The sequence below is a fragment of the Alternaria metachromatica genome (genome assembly GCF_023757995.1).
Source record: "Alternaria metachromatica strain BMP 0045 chromosome Unknown scaffold_6, whole genome shotgun sequence".
NCBI classification, from domain to species: domain Eukaryota; kingdom Fungi; phylum Ascomycota; class Dothideomycetes; order Pleosporales; family Pleosporaceae; genus Alternaria; species Alternaria metachromatica.
The window spans coordinates 866,165-886,100 of record NW_026055497.1 but is presented as its reverse complement, the minus strand read 5'-3'; the positions used below and the strand labels follow the sequence as shown (position 1 = coordinate 886,100).

Here is a 19,936-nt window from a genome sequence, read left to right as displayed (position 1 = left end):
TTCTTTCCACTATTGACGACTTATCTCTTCCTTATCAAGGCCTTTACTAGGGTATCTCCTCCACCCTCCACTGCCACCGAACTCGTCATCGCAGTACTGCGTTTAGATCAACTCTCTAGGTCTTCAGGATACTAGCAGCCACCAAAATCGCATCACTAGTCTTCTGCACCCACTCCTGCGCCAACTCCGCATCCTGATCAAACGTGATGCTTTCCGTGATACCCGGGAACGTTACAGGCGCGTATCCAGTATCGCGCCCAGGAGCGAAGATAGTATGCTGGTAGAACTCTCTGGTGGGCAGTCCACCCTGCGAAGTGAAGCCCCGGGAGAAGTCCCTCGCCTTGTGGTTCTGCACAGTGATGAGCTCCGTGTCATTCGCAGCAACAGCTTGATCTCTCAGATCGACAAACTCCTGGGCAGAGGTTTCGAATTGAGTGATAGCGGCAGTGAGGTTTGTAAGGTCAACGGTGAAGTTGCTGCTGCTGATGTCCGTCTCGAGAGCTTCAAGGTAAGTGTTCAGCTCTGAGACGTAGTCTGCTGGCTCGAGGGGCAGGACGGGATCGGACACCATGTGGTACAAGAGGAGAGTGAGGAACTGGCCCATCGCCTTGTGGGTGACGAAGCCAGGGTCTCCAAACGTGGCCATCCAGTGGTAGGAGTCGTAGTTGCTGTGGTAAGGGTAAACGGGATCATTTGGACCTAGAGATGGGTGTATGAAGTCAGTACCTGTCTCATATACGGTTCGTACAGAATTATCACTGACCTCCGCCAGCGCCCATATCGATGGATGCGATACCACGGTGGAGGAAAGCGGTATAGTCACTACCACTGCCGAGTACACCGACTTCACCGCTTTCGTGCGACCAGACATCGTACATGGTGAGACCGGTGTCGTTGCGGTAGGGGTACACGACCTTCTTCATCAGGCTGGTGGCGATGGCGTGTAGATCTGGGGTTGCGGAAACGTCTGGGATTGGTCCACTGACAGCGACGTCGATGTTGAGGTAGGACACTGCGGCGTTCTTCAGCCAAGGGATGTACTCCTCCATCCACTCAGTACTATGAGTATTTAGTATCCTGGTTGTTCATGTGATTTTCTAGTCTTACCTTCCAACAAGACCATACTCTTCGGCGTCCCAACTGCAGAGAACGATTGTTCGCATTGGCTTCCAACCTGTCTCGGCAAGAGCACCGAATGCCTTGGCAAGTTCGATGAGTACAGCGGATCCGGAGTTGGGGTCAGCAGCACCGCCAACAATCCAAGCGTCACGATGGTTGCCCACAATGACGACCTCGTCTTGGTTCGTACCGTTGATGATACCAACTGCGTTCCAGATGGTGCCATAGGTGTCGTTCATTACATTGCTCATTGAAAGCGATGCGCCGGATCCCTCGCCAGTGAAGTAGTCTACGCCGGGTATAGCACCAACCCAACGCGTCCTGTTGACCTCAGTACCGTTGGTTCCAAAGCCGTTGAGGGCTTGGAGAAGCGGCTGGGCCTCAATCCAGGAAATAGGCAATGACGGAATTTGCGGGGTGATGTCGGTGCGATCTGCGCGTGGGGAGTCTGGCTTGGAGACGTAACCTGGAGTAGTTGGGTCGCCGGGATACGTAGACAAGAACTGGACAGATCCGCGTTGAACGGTTGAAGGGTTCCTCGCTCCGCCGTAGGGGTATGGAGCCACTCCCTTCGCTGAAAATTGTTAATGATTAGTTCTGCGAAGAGGTCAAACAAGCTCACCTTCGGTCATGTTGCCGTCATCACCAGGGTCGGTGAAGATCACAGCACCGATCATGCCGTGATCCTGTGCATTCTTGACTTTCAGCCCACGGAATGGTCCACCGTACTTTGCTAGAGCGATCTTGCCCTCAAGTTCGACACCAAGAGCTTCGAGGCGGTCAAAGTCGACCTGCTGGCCTCTTCCGACGTAAACGTATTCTGCAGATGCGTTGCCCGTGAAGCTGTAGCCATGGAAGACGGGAACACTGTTGGGATAGCTGGTGGTCTCGTCCTCTTCCAGTACATCTTCCAAAAGGGTCGGAGTGTAAGTACTACCGTTGGAATAGGTAAGCTGTAGCGAGTTTGATACAGGATAATTGAGGAAGACATCTGCGTCTCGTTAGTGCCTACCGCAACGACCATCATCAGTTTCATACAGTATTCGTCGAGCCTTGACGTGAAGCCATATTCAGACCATTTGTCAGCCGTCCACTGTGCTGTGTCAAGGATTAGTTGCATGTCGGATCGCCCCGGAAAGGCTTCAAATACCCATTGACTCGTTCTGACCCGCCAAATGCTGGCCATGAGCTACACTGTGTTAGCATACACTTTGTATCGAGCCCGAGAGCCATACTGTAGTAGTATGACCATTCCGATATCGAGACGGAATCGAACGAGTTCAGCAAGATCTCTTCGTTGGGCGTCAAGGCTGGAGGGAAGACGGATTGTCTCTTGACATGCTTATGCGGGTGATGGAAGAATGCACGTTCACGCTGACAGGCTTGAGCGCCAATGGCAGCGAGCGCTAGAAGTGCTGTTCTCATATTGACTGACAAATGCACACTTCACAGAGGCAGAAGGGTACCGAACAACGATAGGTTGCATGGTACTTTAAGTACTTGCAGGCAGTTCCGTCGGCGTTCGGTACGATAACGTCAAGGCTTCCATTCCGAGGATAGCTGCTTCTACTGAGAGCAGGTGAACCTGGCGAGTTCCCTGCTCTCTCGTGCCATCGTATCCCGACATGCGGGTAGCTGTAGCTGAACGCAGGCACTGCGTAACCGCGAGGTATACAGGCAATTGGCTAACGCACTCCGGAAGGTCGAAGAGATATGAACGCGGGGCGGAGCATTAAGGTGCTTGGCAGAGAGCAATGACGATATAGGTGGTGGGGTAGCTTCTGAAATGAGGAAGAGATGCCGCTTCGATGCACGTATCTTCTGCGGTCAAAATCTGACAGTCAGATAGCAGATCGGAAAAGCGCGCATACCGACGCCGCCGTTCCGTGCACGTCGCCAGAGGCTGACCCGAAAGCCGTCCGAAGAAAAGTAACGGTGGTGGAAAGTATAATATGGTTCTGCGTAGACGGCACAGAGCAGAGAATGGCCGGTTGAAGTTGAATGCGGGGGAGTGCGGAGACGCGTGATGGGCGCGTCCTTATTCCGCGGTGCACTTGGCAGCGTAGAAGATACAGAACTAGGAGATCAGGGACGATGAGCGGAGCATCGCGCTTAAGTATTTTCTGCGGTCCATCAAGGTACCATATTGATGCGATAACACCTGGGCACGCAATGTTGGTGAGGGCGCAGGAGTCGAGTCCGAAAGTGATCTACGGCTAGCACGCTTTTGGGCTTAGTCATATCGAAAGGCGGGTGAACCAATGCAAGAGTGCACGGCGCAAGATGTTCGGCGAAGACTGCGTCAGTCAATAAACATTGGGCTGCCGGCAGCGCAAACACGGCGGCAACAGGAAGGAGACAAAGGACACGATTTACTGACCGTCGCATTGATAGCGACAAAGCCAGCTGCACCTTCTCTGTCTGAGACTCGTCTCCTTTGTACCTTCCTTGTCACCAGTCGCTCTTTCAACTTTTGCCAACCGCCATCATGGACGTCTTTCGGTCGCCTATGCGCATGATCCCGCCCCTCACACCCCGTCGCGTCCCATCACCAGCCATGTCACCCGCCGGCAGACGAGGCAGAACCTATGGCAGCTCGGAAGAGACCCGCCTCCGCGACCTGTCGCCCGAGACGACCCTCCGCGCCTTCACACAAAAGCCGATGCCGTTCGACACAACACGCGACGAATACAAAATGTTTTCCTGCATCGAGACTCTCACCGCCGCCGAGAGGGACTTGGGATCGCGCGTCGCAAAGGCGGCGCAGCGGCTGAAGATATGGTGCGCCGAGATTGAGCAATGGGGATGGTCGGGCAGCTTCGAGCAGCCCAGCGCCCAGGTCCGCGAGCAGAGGAGGAAAAGCATTGAGCTGCGCATCAGGGAGCACGTCGCCGATTCCGACGTGGGTAATGTCATGCCGCCATTAGAATACTGGGGTTCGATGCTGTCGGTCGAGGTGGAGCAACACGAGGCGCGCCTCGACGACATCGCCGACGAGATGCTGAAGCTTGATGTCGAAGAGCTGAAGGAGCATGTGCTGGATATGCACCCGGCAGGCAGGTCGAGGCCGTCCTCTGCGGGCTACGAGGCCAATCGCCAGCACTACAAGGTCATGGACGACTTCTCCTTTCTCATCACTCAGACCCTCCTATCCGCCCTACCGCACCACGCCCAGCTCAAAGCTCGCCTAAGCACGTGGACCGCCCGCGTCTCCATCCTCCGCGAAGCCCCGCGTTACACCGGCGAACTCGATACGGCGCAAGAAGCCATGCGGCTGGGCTGGGATGCCATCGAGGCACCAGCAGACACGTCCGACGCTGCATTTGAGCAGTGGAAAAAGGCAGTAGATACCATATCACTTGTGCTCCATCAGAAGGTCAGCGACTTGGGGAGGCAACTAGACAAGATGCTCGATACACTCGAAGGACAAGAGGACAGCCTACCCGAGCACTGGATAGACATATTTGAATCTACAGAGCATGACTATGGGCAATGGAAACACGAATCAAGAAGGAGGATAATCGATCTCGAGGTTCGGAGACGGGCGGAAGGTTTTAACACTACCGAGAAGGGCGCCCCTGAACCTGCGCTACAACCAGAGGTCGATGCGGGTACGACTGCGCATACAAGCGGCGAGCGGGTATTGACAACAGCATCCTCATCAGTCAACGCTGGTAACGATGTGTCCATTGTCGCACCCACTGCGGCTGTGCAATCCGCTACTACGTCCAGATTGGATGCTCTCAATGCTCGAATCGACTCTGTCGCATCTACACTCCAATCGCCGCCACCGAAGCTTGCTTCGCAGAGCAGCCGCCACAACGCCATGCAGAATGACTACTTCAGTGCGCCCCAGCGTGGGATCTTCTCTGGAGACTATGCGATGAACGCATCGAGCAGCAGCAACTCAACACTTCACACCTCCATCGGCTCCAGCAACGCACGACAAGTCTCGGGTGAGACCGATGTTACCGAACACGAGCTGGCACAAGGTTTCGCGTCACCATCGAAGTCACCTACTGCGACCACACATCTAGAGAAGATGAGCTTCGAACCAGGACCGACATCTGATGACGAAGACTCGGAGTTCGAAGAAGGCGACACTGTTGTACAGTACGATCTCGATGAAGGCCCCGAAGAAGTCGCCATCCATACAGAGACTGACGGCCATTCATCCCAAGCCTCTTTACAAGGCAGGCCCAAACCTCTGGCGCTTTTCGGCAATCCCACGATTACAAAGAACGATGGACAGGACAGCCCCGTTATGGAGCCTCCTCAAACGCCGCGATCATGGAGAGGCAGTCTTAGTTCGCTGTCCACAGATATGTCGCCTGATTCAAGCCCACCTAGTACCATCGAGGAGTCTCCTTCAGTCCGAAACGCCACTAACCGTTCTATGAGAGCGCCACGTCCCGAATTGAATGCAGCCATGGCGAAGCGTCGGCCAGTCAAGACTACTACCACTGCTGATGACACATCAAGCGCTCCATGGCCACCGACGCACTTTGCTCAGAAAGCTAACAACAGCGCTGAAGAACTTGAGCGAAAGATCTCCGACATCCTCACGACTATCCCCGCCCACATTAGGCTTAGGTCAGGCCCAGGCCCCGATGCGCCCGAAGTCAAGTCGGCGCGTGGCCTTCTCGCGAAAAGCAGTCGTGGATATCTACGCGCAGCTCGCTCAGTCAGCGGCCTTAAGTCTCCTGAGCTCACACTGTCCCCTGCAAAGACTGAATTCGAGTTGAACAACGCTGCTTCAGGACGGAGGTCGGCTGCAGCTGCGAGAGGCGACAACGACATCAAACTGTATCATCTCACACAACCTGGCAAAGAACAGCCGATCAAGCTGTTCATCCGCCGCGTTGGCGAGAATGGCGAGCGTGTCATGGTGCGTGTCGGCGGTGGTTGGTCTGACCTAGGCGAGTACCTGCGCCAGTACGCCGAGCACCACGGCCGCAGGACAGCAAGCGAAGGGAAATTTGAGGTACTGGGTCTGGAGGTGAAGAACCCCGATAGTTCGCCGACAAGACCTGACAGCAGGGCGAGTAAGATGGAAAGACGCATCAGCGTTGGCTTTCCCCTGGCCAGCCCATCCACCACACCCGTCAAGTCATCTGGTCTAGCCTTTACAAGCGACGAAGCGCCACCGCCGATGCCCAGCTTTATCCCTGGAACACCAGGTGCCACTACTGAAGACCCGACGATACCCTCGACAGCTTCGTCTCGCAGTTCCTGGCAGGGTAGGGAAGTCGGAATGGCGGGCCCATCAGCCAAGAAATTGGATCTCAGCGGCGAGAAGCTGGAGTGGATTGAGGGCATGATGAAGCAGGCTCGCACCGTGAGTAGCAACGTCATTACCTCGAGCCATCCAAATTTCGAGCGCACCGACAGTAGGAGTGACAGCCGCCCTGGCAGCGCTGTAGGAGGAAAGAAGACAGAATTTGGTGATTTAGGCAAGGTTGGTGCGACCAAGCGTGTCTTTATGAAGGGTGGTAAGCCCGGTTTTGGCGATAACTAGGTGAAAGAAAGAGAGAGAGAGAGAGAAGAGGTGGCTTTTAATATTCTACATTGATACCCTGGGCCTATATATTGTATTGTACGTTTTCTCGTTTGTTCACGGTTGGGTCGGATTGGTATAGTTTGGTTTGGTTTGGGCGTATGGTATCGCACAGCAATGCCATTATAGACGGGCAGGCTTCGCAGCATATATTAGCTGAGGTACATACCCCATGGCGTTATTTGGGATTCATAGATGGCAGCGTCACTAGCAAGTGATGAAGGGGGCGCGCGATTTCATTTGTGATTCCCAAGAATTAATTCATTACAAGTTTTCATAAGATGTGCCAAAGGCCTGTTTTCGTTCAAGCCACAGAGGGATGCTCCAGGAGCAGGCAAGGTAGACGAAATGAGTGCCGATGGCAAGTAGCTCCACGTTCCACAAAGCCGACGAGCACAAAACGCGCAATGTCGATATGGAGGTCGTGGGCTGGTTCGATCTTCGCACGTAGACTAATCGACACAGTATTGAGGAATAACTTGTGGCAATTTAAGAAAGTGCGGAATTTGGAAAGGGTAGAACCAAGCATTGAGTGGAGGAGAACCGGAAAGCGACTGCATGCATTTCAGTCATGGCTATTCGTCATCGTCGTCATTGTCACCTTGGACATCCATGACACGCTCGCCAGCTTTCTCAAGCGTTCGGCGACTCCATACACGGACTCCTTTGTATACTGCCTGGTCATTATCAGCATTTGCATAACAATGTTAATCGCTTTCCACGTACCGCTAGGAACGTGCCAACACCGATGAGGATGATGACCCAGCTGACCTGCTCATATCTGTCTCGACCGGTCGTTCGACCTCGACCGCCTCCAATCCTGAAATAAGATAGTGGGCTGGCGATGAGGACTTTCAAGAAACCCAGCACACCCATGCTAGCGAAGCCTTTCGCAAAGTGCTCGTACCAAGTGGCCGACTCATCCTCGTAGTAATAAGCGTAGTCAGATTCCGACGAGGAAAAGGGGGAGAAAAGGCTCCATGGGTCCAGATACAGGTTGATGATAGGATCTGCAACGAAGCCGAGGATGAACACGATGGATATCAATATAATGGCAGTCAAACCAACCTGAGCAGCTATAGTCCATATTAGCACTGCTCTGTTAAAAGTCAAATGGAATACATACCAGCGCTGCCTATGAAACGCCCAACTCCTAAACGCGCAAGTCGGTACTTGAAGCCACAAGTCGGACACTGCCAGTAGTTCCTACGCCCATAGCCAGGGTCTGCATGCCTCCAAGCTTGCAAACAGGCTTCATGAACATACTTGGATGATCCCTTACACATACATGGCCGAATCAAACGACCACTTTCATCTTCGTACACGACGTTGGACGACTGTAAGAAGCCAGGAAGGCTTTGTGAGGGAACATTGAATGTCGGCTGAACTGTCTCGAGGCAGATTCTGCATTGTCTGGGCGGCCAGTGGGTACGTCTTGAGCTGTGCGACTGCGATGAAGAGTTGTCGCTTGTATTGGAGGTGGCTGAAGGTGGCGGTTGCGATGTGGAACCTGTGGAGGATGTCGCGTGGGCGGGTTCTGTCTTGGGCGCGTCATCAGGCCAGTACCAGCCTGGCATGGCCTGATATCCGGACGAAGAAGACATGGCGGGGTGTGAAACTGTAAAGGTACAAGGCGGAGGTTAATGCAGCTCTTACCAGTAATATAGCATGTGGGTAGGCATGAGATGACGAAGTGATCAATCAGGAAGCCGCGGGGAAGACATTCGCCAACTTAAGTGTCTCGGTAGTGCGGATCATGTTCCGACACCGCCTCCTTGGGCGGTATGACACTAGGACACGGTGGCAGGATGTTGTAAACGTGGTGGTGGTTTAGAGGAGCAGTTCTGGAAGCTCAAAGAATTCGGGGTTGCAGCTTCCTCAGACAAACCGGAGCTGTGGTTATGCCGAGCGCCGGTCTTGGCGCTTCCGGCGACGAAGCTCTGGGTAGCCTGGAGCTCTAGCAGATCGCCTCCAGTACCCGCGTCGTCTACCAACCCCACTGAACGTCTTTCCGCCGCCGACTACGCCCCTTCCTATATACCGCCTCTAGATTCTGTCAAGCAACCGTCATGGCGGACCGATACTCCTTCTCCCTCACCACTTTCTCCCCCAGGTAAACACTGCGCTATCGATTACGCACGACATGTTTGCTAACATTCATGTAGCGGAAAGCTGGTACAAATCGGTACGCGGCCCAGGGATATGACGACTCCCGCCTTCTTGTAGCAGACCGCATCTAATGCCTGAACAGAGTATGCTCTAAACGCCGTCAACCAGGGTGTTACCTCACTAGGAATCAAGGGTGCGTTATATCGTTCATTAGCCCCCTCAGCAGCGCTGACTAGAGCTCGCAGCCACCAACGGCATTGTCCTCGCTACCGAGAAGAAATCGTCATCGCCGCTCATCGACTCGCAATCGTCATCAAAGATCAGTCTCATAACACCCAACATCGGTATGGTCTACTCGGGCATGGGTCCTGACTACCGCGTTCTCGTCGACAAGGCTCGCAAGGTCTCACATACCGGCTACAAGCGCGTCTACAACGAATACCCACCTACAAGGATATTAGTACAAGATGTGGCGCGAGTGATGCAGGAGGCTACACAGTCCGGTGGTGTCAGGCCGTACGGTGTCAGTCTGCTGATTGCTGGATGGGACGATGGTATCGAGCCTGAGGCCGAAGGCAAGAGCGAAGAGCAGACGAGCGAAGAGAAGAAGAAGGTCAGCGGAAAGACTGGTGGAATCCTCAAGGGCGGACCCAGTCTCTACCAGGTCGACCCCAGCGGTAGTTATTTCCCTTGGAAGGCTACGGCCATAGGAAAGAGCGCGACAAGCGCCAAGACCTTCTTGGAGAAGCGGTACACCGACGGTCTCGAGCTCGAGGACGCGATCCACATTGCCCTGCTTACTCTCAAGGAGACCATAGAAGGAGAGATGAACGGCGAGACTGTTGAGATTGGCATTGTCGGACCACCAGAGGAGAGGCTCCTTGGCACTGAGGGTGTCGAAGGTGCCGTCGGACCGCGGTTCAGGAAGCTGAGCCCGTCCGAGGTTGAGGACTACCTCACCAACTTGTAGAGGTAGGAGGTTATGACACAGCACCATCCTGCTCCGAGTCGGTACAGATGGACTTGGTGCTAAGGGCATGAAGCGACTTATGTAGCATTTACGAAAATGATGTCTTGAAATGCCTAATACTTGATCCCATTGGTTCGTGGACAGTGATGCGACAAACCCAATTGGGTTGTTTGTGCAACAACGAGAGCAGATAGAAGTACGCGCGGGGTTCTGCATTTCGATTGTCCGCGGTCAGAACACGGCCAGGCTAGCACCCTGTCGCCTTTGAGCACTGAGACCCAACACCAAGTTGGTGACTTTTAACGCTTTTTGACTTGTGTCGCATCATCTCGATTTACAAATGGATTCGCCAATGCAAGGTGATAACGATGCTGAAGCCCCTCCTGCTGTGCCCAGGGAGGCATTCCAACTGCGAGGCTATCAGGCTGAGATGGTGGAAGAGAGCATGAACGGCAACGTCATTGTGGTCATGGACACGGGCTCAGGAAAGACGCACATGTAGGTAGAAGAGTTTCGCCATGAGAGAATCTTACTGACATGTCTGCAGAGCCATCGAACGGACACGAGCGGAGTTGGAGACGTGCGAGCCCGACAAGGTACGGATACCTGCCGCTAAGTCCCCACACTAAACTTCATCTCACCGAATTCGGGACGCTTTTTAGATCGTCTGGTTTCTAGCACCCACGGTTACACTATGCGAGCAGCAATATGAGGTCTTCCAGTCTCATTTACCTGGACTCGGATACCAATTGCTTTGCGGAAGAGATGACGTTGATCTCTGGACCACTCAGGCGCAGTGGGACAGCGTTTTGGATCACATCCGCATCGTAATTTCAACACACCAGTAAGTCCACAGCCTGAGCCCAAGAGAAGCCACACATGCCCGCTGACACGTTTCCAGGGTATTGCTTGACGCTCTCACACACGGATTTGTCAAGCTGAGCAAGCTGGCTTTGTTGATCTTTGACGAAGGTCAGTTTGTCGCGTCGACAGGAGAAAGCCCCGCTAACATCCTTTAGCGCATCACTGTACTTTGAAGCACCCAGCAAATCTGATCATGTCCAATTTCTATATGCCTCAATTGGATAATGGTGGCAAGTCGCTGCCTAAAGTTCTTGGGCTGAGTGCGAGCCCTGTTATGAAAGCAGCAGCCAGCGAGCAGGGTCTCCGGTAAGTTTGGCTAGTTTCGACGCGAATACTATTCTGATATTTGCAGGGAGATAGAGCGGAATCTGCACGCCACCGTTAGAACACCAAAGCTTCATAGGTCCGAACTCATACGGCATGTTCATAGACCGGAGTTGCTTCAGGTCAACTACGCGTCAAACGTCCCAGGGCAACAGCATTCTCAACTACTTCTCGCGTTGCAACATGCATTACGCACATATGATCTTGCAAAGGATCCGTACGTCGTCGCATTATTGGACCAACAAAAGCATGGCTTCGATGTCTCTCGGCAGCTGAACAAACTGTGGAACAGCAATAAGACCTATTGCCTCGACCAGCTGAAACAGCTGGTTTCAAAAGCTGAAGCCATGGCAGACGAGCTCGGAATCTCAGCAATGGAGTACTACGTACATCAATGCATTGGCAAATTCGAAAAGACAACTCGGGGCTCGGATCAGCAGCTACTGGATTTGACCACCAATGAGCGACAACATCTCCTAAGCATATTCCAAGGCCTTCCCCTTCAGGATCCTGCACCTCAACCTGCTACCATCATCGAAAAGATGTCCCACAAAGTTGAAAAGCTTATCGACACTCTGGTAGCTGAAGCCAATGGCACCCCGGGCTTTACCGGTCTAGTATTCATTGAACAGCGAGTCTGGGTAGCATCAATTGCTGATATTTTAACATGCCATCCACGAACCAAGGATCTGTTGCGGGTAGGGACATTTGTCGGTACATCGCAGACAAGCAAGCGCAAAACAAACGTGTGCGCCCTGGCAGAACCAGCCAACCAACAAACCACGCTCGACGACTTCCGTGCGGGGGTCATTAATCTCGTCCTAGCTACAACCGTTCTCGAAGAAGGTGTCGACGTATCTAGCTGCCATCTCGTGGTATGCTTCGAAAGACCCAAGAATCTGAAAAGCTTTGTTCAGCGACGCGGAAGAGCGAGGCGACAAGAGTCGCGTTACTTCATCCTCGTCCCAGATACTGGCGAAACACGATCTTTGACATCGTGGCAAGGGCTTGAGGCTGAGATGAGGAGAGCGTATGAAGACGATAAGCGCAAAGTTCAGGTGGCTCAGGAGGCAGAACAGAAGGACGAGGTGGGTGAGCGCTACTTCAGTGTCCCAAGTACCGGGTGAGTGAGAAGCCTTTACTAGCAGCGTTTGCTTTCGTACCTTTCCCAATCGGCCTTCACTTACTGGAGACACTAGTGCATTGTTGACTCTGGAAAACGCGGCTCAACATCTCTACCACTTCTGCGCGCGTTTAGGAGGCAACGCCTACGTCGACACGAGACCTGAAATCGACTTTACCAACACCCTGGGGCGGATCACTGCTACCATTACGCTACCAATCTCTGTCGACCCTACTGTAAGGAAAGCTAAGAGTCTGCAGTCGTGGAGCACCGAGCGGATGGCTCAGAAAGACGCCGCCTTTGAGGCATACAAGGCTCTTTACCTGCACGGATTGGTAAACGAGAATCTCCTTCCCGTCCAAGAAGAGGGAGACGACAATGCGGCCCAATACCAGATCCCCGACGATCGCCCATCCCTTGTACCTGTCTCCCAAACTCTCGATCCGTGGGCGGTGGTTGCGCAATCTCATGAATGCGAACCTGACTTATGGTACCGCACCTTGCTCGAGGTGAAGGCGCCAGGGGAGGAACCGATGCGCATGATACTACTAACACCAGCACCCATGCATGAGATTCCTAACATCTTACTACATTGGAATGAATCGAAGCAGTACACTGCTACAACCTCCGCTCTTTACGGTACATCTTTGGTCGACATCGACATTGATCTGTTACGCTCCATCACGTGGAAAATTTTGCGCTCGGTTTTCGGAGCACACATCATCAAAGGGGTCGACGACTTTCTTTGTCTACTTGCTCCATGCGACTCATCGGGATATATGATGACAGAGAACGGGCTATACGAATGGAATGCGACAACGGAAGGCCAGCGCCCAGCATCCAAAATCCTGGCTCAAGGAAACCGGGACATATCAAACTGGGGTCTGACTTCCTTGCAAGGAGACCTCCGGAAGTTCATGCCCATGTCTATCGAGCTTCCAGAGTCCCCAGATCTGACAGGCGTTGACGAAACCCTGATACAAGTTGTGCGTTTGCCTAAACGTAGAGACTTTTTACATGCGGTATTTGAGAATGCAAACAAGAGTGAAGCGTATACCAAAGTAGAGAGTCTACTAGCTTCATCATGTCTTGTTGAAACTCTTCCGACTAGATACGCCATTCTGGCCTTGTTGTTACCATCGATCCTGCACAAGCTTGAGGTATACATGATCGCGGATACACTTCGGACGACGATTCTCCAGCCAGCTGGATTCGAGGCATCGGACCTTCCAGTCATCATCACAGCACTTACTTCATCCGCGGTTGACAAGCGCGACAACTACCAGAGGATGGAATTCCTTGGCGACTGTATCTTGAAGTTCGTCGCTTCGCTTCATCTGATGGCTGCAAATCTCATCATGCCCGAAGGTATTCTCACAGGGAAGAAAGGCAAGCTTGTCAGTAACGGCTACCTGGCGCGAGCTACACTTGCTGCGGGCTTAGACAAGTTCATCTTCTACAAGAACTTCACCGGCGCAAAGTGGAAGCCGCGATATATTAGTGATACACTCGCCGACAGCGCGCCACCGGCTAAGCAAGAGAAGTCATCGAAACTCATCGCCGACGTCATAGAGTCGCTCATTGGCGCCTCGTATCTGGTCGGCGGCTTCCCCAAAGCGTTCGCATGTGTGCAAGCTCTCCTGCCACTCGAGAAATGGACGCCTATCCCAGAAGCGAACGAGATACTCTACAACGCAGCTCCGTCTCAAGACACAGTAACGAACTTGGCTTTGGTCGAGACACTACTTGGCCACACGTTCAACAAGAAGGACCTTTTACTAGAATCGCTTACCCACTCTACATTCCGTGGCCCGAACGTGCACTGCTCATACGAGCGCTTTGAGTTTCTCGGAGATGCAGTGCTCGACTACATCATCTCGAAGAGGCTTTACGCCCATGAGTCGAGGCTGCCGCATTGGAAGATGCATGGCGTCCGAACAGCAATGGTAAACGCGGCGTTCTTGACTTACTGTATGTTCGAGACTACGGTAGCGGAAGAGTTGACCAACAAGTCCACCTTCCAGCCAGAAGTGCATCATAGAGCTCTGTGGCAGTTCCTTCGATCTTCAAGCCCAGAGCTCATCGCCGGGCGGACTGCAGCCCTGCAACAACATAACGAGGCACGTCATGCGATCGCTACAGCTCTAGCGCACGACAACCGCTTCCCGTGGCATGCGCTCTCGCTCACTGACCCACCCAAGTTTCTCTCTGATATAGTTGAGAGCGTGATCGGCGCCCTCTACATCGATTCTCAGGGCTCCATCCCCGTGTGCGAGGAGTTTGTCCGTCGTCTGGGTATCCTGCTATGTCTCGAGCGCATTCTTCGGGATGGTGTGGACTGCTGGCATCCGAAAGAGCGGATCAACACGCTTGCGGCGGATAAGGGTATCAAGTACGTCCGGGTCACGAGCGACCAAGGCAAGTCTGGTAAAGGAGCGAGTAGCCCGGAGAAGGGGTATAGGGTACAGGTGAGAATTGGCGGGAAGGATGTGGGAGGTGTGGTCGAGGGAGTCAAGAGGTTGCAGACTGAGACTATCGCTGCCTGGAAGGTTATCGCGCTGCTTGAAGGCGCAGCTGATGATTCTGTACCAACGAAGGCAGCAGAGGGTGAAGAAGAGGAAGATGAAGAAGACGAGGAAGATGGGGGTGTTGCTGTTGTACCAACGACGGCAGCCGAGGAGGACGAATCAGACGAGGAAGATGAGTTCTTCGATGCTGAAGAAGGCGGTGGAGTCATGTTGGAGATTTGATGCGTAGAGGGGGGAGTCATGCTGGAGGGTGCTGAACAGACGGTGGCCTATCACGTATGATAACGCACTGGTCTTTGCTAGCCGGTTGATCACACTCTCATCTCTACCGCCCCTTGTGTAGATTGTGGCTCACTGGATATTTCCACGCCTATCATATTCCATAGAAGCTCATTGTTGCCTACGACTGTCAACATGTCAGTACCGGTTTTGGCCCCCATGCAGTGAGGCAGTGCCTCTGGACTATACTTTGGTTCCCCGCATCCTTTCACCCTTCCTCGAACCTAATTGAGGTCTCGTAACAACCATTTGCGGTGTTTCAAGCGCTTATAGAGTATCCTAGATACCCCTCTAGCATACGGAGGCGTTGCCGAGACGTAGTCTGCCCAATGGTAGTTATCGCTTATAGACGATAACGCATTGTTTCCTTTTGCACAATGACGATGACCTTTGCACGGTGATTGTGATTGGTACTGCGCCGTACATCAAAGGAAGCGTTCACGAGTTAAATCTCCGAGGAAGTCTTTGCCAAGACGTGTAGGGTGTGGTCTGGAGTCGGCAACGCCGAGCATCCTGACCAGAGGAAAGGTGCAGCCTCGAGAAGACGGCTCGTGCCTATCGCCAGCGGCAAAGTAGCTTTTGCCACTGTTCACTCCCATGTCCCCCTCTTATAGCTTCCTAGCTGTGTTGCCAATCGCTGGGGTATTCGGCCCATTTCGTCTTCCAATTGTCACTGTCAACCACTCATCCCTACCACCCAAGGTATGCTTCCTCTTCTACAATGACAAATACGTCGCTTATCGATAGCATTTATCCCGATTAGCCAAGTTCGTGGCTGAGGGTCGCGGTTGTCGCATCGAGCGAGCCGTGCGGCACGGTTGTGGAGGAGGAAGTTTGAAGCGCGTTTATGCGTTGGATGCAGCTTGAGGAAACAGAACGAAACGAAGCCAAAAGCTTTGGATCCTCTGCCTGAATTCCCTCCGAAGATAGATATCCGCTGGATGATATATTCCTTCGTCAGTTCGGCCGTGGCGTCAGTCATCGGATCGGTATGGCGGCTTGGAGCGCTGAAGTCACCCGGTGCGAGTAGTGTTCTCACTGGCTCGAGATTGCGCCATTAGAGTGCTCGAGGGTATGATTCTGCCTTGCGAAGACCAAACAGGTAGTTTGATCCCTTCTTCGATTTGTATGTTCGGAGTCTGGCGTCGACAGCTTAGGAACTTGCTCCGAGAAGCCTGTGCTCTAGCATAGTCCCCAAACCCAGACGTAAGTCTTGCATCCTACAATACAAGCACTGAGCTATACAGACTCTAGCTTCAACTACCATGGAAAGCGCGAGAATATGTTACCCTAGGCTTTGTAAAAGATACGTGGTTGTAGTATCTGTTGCTTCCGACACGGGAGCCAGCGCTCACACGACCCTAAAGTCTCGGCAACTCAGTCTTCTCGGAAGCTGCCTAAGGCAGTACCAGTGAGCCCTTGATATCTTTGTGCCCTTGCAATGCCCTCGGATGCCTGGCTGGTCTCTCGGTGTAGGTACTTGTTGAGGGTAGTCGTATGATACCATAAAACCGACCGGCCTCAGGTCCGACAGCGCGGCAGGTCCCCTCAGCTCTACCCGGGAAGCTGGTATGTATGTCTCATTCAACAGCCATCGGGCCGTATGGCATGTTGTGTATGGGTAATAGACCCTATGCAGAGTCATTGGATGGATGCGGATAAAATGACGTGCCGGTCAAGGAGAGTTCGGGCTGATGCCTGGTATCTGTTGAGCATCTTGTGATGTAGCGGTATTGATCAGCGGTCTATACAAGAATCCATAGCTCGGAGGGAGCCAATTCACTCACCCTTAGCGCCATGTTGGATTGCAAGCACTTGACAGGTAGCACTGTTGCTTCCAGGGGAGGCTATATGTGTGGGTCCGATGTAAGACATGTCGATGATACTCGGAGCGGAATACGTAAGCTTTTTTGGCTGGTAGGGCTGTTGGAGTGGACCCAAAATCCGATGCCTCAGGCTGTCCGGTGTTGTTGCAATATGTAATCGGTGTGTGCGGCGCTTGCCAAAAGGGCCGGCTCGGCACAGCCGAATTGAAGGGCAGAGCGGAATAGGCATCGCACGATAGGTGTTGCGGGAGAAATTATGTTGTCAGAGCGGCTCCGGGAGTTGCAGACTAGTGTGGCGGAGGCACAGTTGAGGTGGTTTCCTTCCGACGCTCCGTTGTGGTGAGGCGCTCGTGGTGCCGTGTGGCGTATTCGCTGTTCTGACAAGACTGCCTGACGGCCACTTCCCGGGCCCGAACATCAATGCAATGTGACTGCTCTCGGTAGGGGCGAAAATTACCTAGCTACCGTTGCTCTGTCTAGTGATCTTTGATTGAGGCGCGGAAACCGCATAGCAAGACTCGATGGAGAAAAATATCTTGTGTAACTATAAAGCGCGCAGTATCTTCGATACGAAATATATAACTACGGAACAGCCATCATTTTTCCAGACCTTCATCTTGCAAGATATCGAGATTCGACACCTACTTCCAATCGTCTCTTCATCCTCTCTCCAGCTTCATCATGTCGTCTTGTTCAAACCAAATGCCACAGTCGTCTACTGGTGGCAGACCTACCGGCGCGACAGGTGGTGGCTACAACAAATATCCATGCCCAAACTGGCAGCAGGCAGGTCACCCATCAAATTACAACTTCGTCGACCAAAAGGATCAGCTGTGCGCTCATTGCATGGTCAGTATATCAGTTCCACGGTTTCGCACTGCGCTAACCATTCTATCAGTGCGCACCCCGCCGGCGCTGAAATGAAGCATCTTGCAACATCAGTGCAGATGGGCTTGGAGAGTCGCAGTCGTGCTTGTTTTGAACACGTTGCGAGGGCGTTTTCAGTTCTTGTGGGGTACTATTTGGGTTCTATTCGGGTGTTCGTTGAGTCAAGTGACGATGTTTAGATCAAGCTGCACTGCTTGAGTTGACGCGAGTTTAATGGAATGGAAGCTGATTGCGCATGTTTCTCCTCCCCACCTTGCAAGTCAGTGTCAGTGTCCAGCACCGATCGCTTTTCTTGCACTCATCATGCTGCAGCTGATCCACTCCGAGCGTTGACTTGTCTACATGGCGCCCCCATGATCAGGATTCGCATACATGCGGAAGGAACTGCTTGTGGTAAGAGCATCTGACGTCAAAGCGGCATCCGCACCCAAACTAGGGATACTGCGAGTGCCTTCGTCCTTCGTTTCAACCATCTACGCCTCGCACTGCAACGGACCGAGCCTGAGCTTCCATGGCTGGAAGGCTATGCGGGCGTCTACTCTTGGAATCGGCAGATGGCGCGAGAATTCTCAGCAGCGGCGGCGACAGGTGGACCCCCAACCAACACCCACGTTAATCAGCGCCTTAGCCGGTTCCTCATCAGCCGTGATTGATCGACGATGGATGCACAATGATCAGGCGGGGCAATAACCGAGGGAATCCGCTTTCTCTGTTGAGAGTGCACGATTGCAACGGAAGGGGCGTCCAATCGGTCTAGCTAAACCCTCGAATCGAGAGAACTGATGAGCCGAAGAAGCCGGACAATCACCAGTACCACCAAGATTGCTCATGTTTGGCATCCCGTATTATGATGCTATACCAGCTGATATGCATGAGAGAGTACTCAGCGTCGCGATCACTGTCACGGATCGGGTTTCCATCTTCAGCGGACTCTCGATCCATCACTTCGATCTGTTCACCCTTTTGAGTCCCTAGACCCCAAGCTGCCACCGATTGACAACGGCTTCGTACCATGAGAAGTGCCAATTTCACGCCAGCACGTTCACTCTACTGCAGGGAAAGCGGGACTTTACGCGCTAAGCGCGCATGATTCGTTGTCTTTCATGTTGGACAGCCTCTGCTTCGACGAATCATGCGCACACTCAAAAGAATCCGGAAGGGCTTGCCACATTCCGTAGCGCAAGGCCATGACAAAGACGCCAAAGATGTGAGCTAGCCCTGTTTCACCCAGACATGTTAGGTCCCTTTAGGCAAATGATGCTTGATATGATCTGGTTGGATACCATCCAGAATGACATGCAGAAGCCCGTTATCGAGCAATAGACCGAGGGCCGGTAGCTGGGAGACGGCAAAAGGAAAACTCTAGATCGACGCTGATCTCGACCAGGCGATTAAGCGCGCAAAAACGTGGCATGCCGATTCATTGGAATTGGAAATGCACAGTGGGTCTCTAAGCCTGCGAAGTACTCCAGGGAACCCAGCTCCCCGCATCCTTACATGTCTGTCCCGCCGAGTCATGAGCGCGGTGATTTCCCAACGGCTACCGGGTTTCGCCAGGACTCAGGGCCGATTCAGTATAGTGTGGTCTCTGTCAGAAGATTGAGCAGTGACGTCGTTTTGGCAGTTCCCACGGTACTAACTCCCACGCTATCTCCATGATGATAGTTTAGGGTTTGCACCAAATCTCCGCACTACGCAGATAGTAGTTGGAGCAGTAGCACGGGGCAAAGCGCCCGCCGATCACCACATTTCATCCATCGTGACATGGCAGTGCTTACAGTGTATGCTTGTTGGAAGCGACACATCTCGTATCGTATACAACGGCCAGCCACGGAGATACGCACACGGAAAATAACACTTGAGTTGGACCCGAGGTTTGGCTATCCGGACTTTTGCAGGATCCTTGATCCCAGGCATCGACCTCTTCTGCGACCACGCTGAGCCTTACGCACACACCAGGAGCGATCCGTCCTCGAGCCACATCATCGGAAAGCAGCGAATGGGAAAATATATTCACGTTACACACGGCTCGACCTGTCATGCGACTGCGCCGTCGGCAATTCTAACCTAGAAGAACAAAGCAGCAGAATATGGTATCCTCAGGTAAATTATTGGGGCCATGTCTTTGAGATAGACAGGTCATCCCGTACGAAGCTACGGGCCTGGTGTAAACTGCGGCCGGCGCTACAAGACACAGATTCACTGGACGCAACAATCCAACATCGCAAGCTCTTGAATACTCCACCTAAGCTAATGAAGCAACCTCTTTCGACGTATGAGGTATGTGCTGAAAACATGTGACCGCAGGTCTATGCATGCAGGTGCAGGAAAAAACAACTACTCCATCCC

General features: G+C 53.0%; 5 protein-coding genes across 5 annotated transcripts; 3 read left to right on the top strand and 2 right to left on the bottom strand.

Moving 5' to 3' along the window:
- Nucleotides 1–115: 115 nt before the first annotated feature.
- J4E83_003858 (uncharacterized protein) lies at nucleotides 116–2,544 on the bottom strand (the record flags this gene model as incomplete). The annotated part of the gene is made up of 7 exons (XM_049330791.1): nucleotides 116–699; nucleotides 764–1,059; nucleotides 1,108–1,693; nucleotides 1,742–2,110; nucleotides 2,158–2,217; nucleotides 2,270–2,308; nucleotides 2,355–2,544. The coding sequence occupies 7 exons, from the start codon at nucleotides 2,542–2,544 to the stop codon at nucleotides 116–118; spliced, it is 2,124 nt and encodes a 707-aa protein (XP_049190208.1).
- Nucleotides 2,545–3,607: 1,063 nt separating this feature from the next.
- Nucleotides 3,608–6,637, top strand: J4E83_003857 (uncharacterized protein; the record flags this gene model as incomplete). Its single annotated transcript, XM_049330790.1, has 1 exon — nucleotides 3,608–6,637. The coding sequence occupies one exon, from the start codon at nucleotides 3,608–3,610 to the stop codon at nucleotides 6,635–6,637; it is 3,030 nt and encodes a 1,009-aa protein (XP_049190207.1).
- Nucleotides 6,638–7,251: 614 nt separating this feature from the next.
- J4E83_003856 (uncharacterized protein) lies at nucleotides 7,252–7,940 on the bottom strand (the record flags this gene model as incomplete). The annotated part of the gene is made up of 3 exons (XM_049330789.1): nucleotides 7,252–7,353; nucleotides 7,403–7,752; nucleotides 7,850–7,940. The coding sequence occupies 3 exons, from the start codon at nucleotides 7,938–7,940 to the stop codon at nucleotides 7,252–7,254; spliced, it is 543 nt and encodes a 180-aa protein (XP_049190206.1).
- Nucleotides 7,941–8,745: 805 nt separating this feature from the next.
- Nucleotides 8,746–9,755, top strand: PCA2 (putative proteasome subunit alpha type-2; the record flags this gene model as incomplete). The annotated part of the gene is made up of 4 exons (XM_049330788.1): nucleotides 8,746–8,789; nucleotides 8,842–8,861; nucleotides 8,928–8,978; nucleotides 9,031–9,755. 4 exons carry the CDS (start codon nucleotides 8,746–8,748, stop codon nucleotides 9,753–9,755), a joined length of 840 nt encoding a protein of 279 aa, XP_049190205.1.
- Nucleotides 9,756–10,827: 1,072 nt separating this feature from the next.
- On the top strand, nucleotides 10,828–14,816 carry J4E83_003854 (uncharacterized protein; the record flags this gene model as incomplete). Its single annotated transcript, XM_049330787.1, has 3 exons — nucleotides 10,828–10,925; nucleotides 10,972–12,066; nucleotides 12,143–14,816. The coding sequence occupies 3 exons, from the start codon at nucleotides 10,828–10,830 to the stop codon at nucleotides 14,814–14,816; spliced, it is 3,867 nt and encodes a 1,288-aa protein (XP_049190204.1).
- Between the last annotated feature and the right edge of the window lie 5,120 nt (nucleotides 14,817–19,936).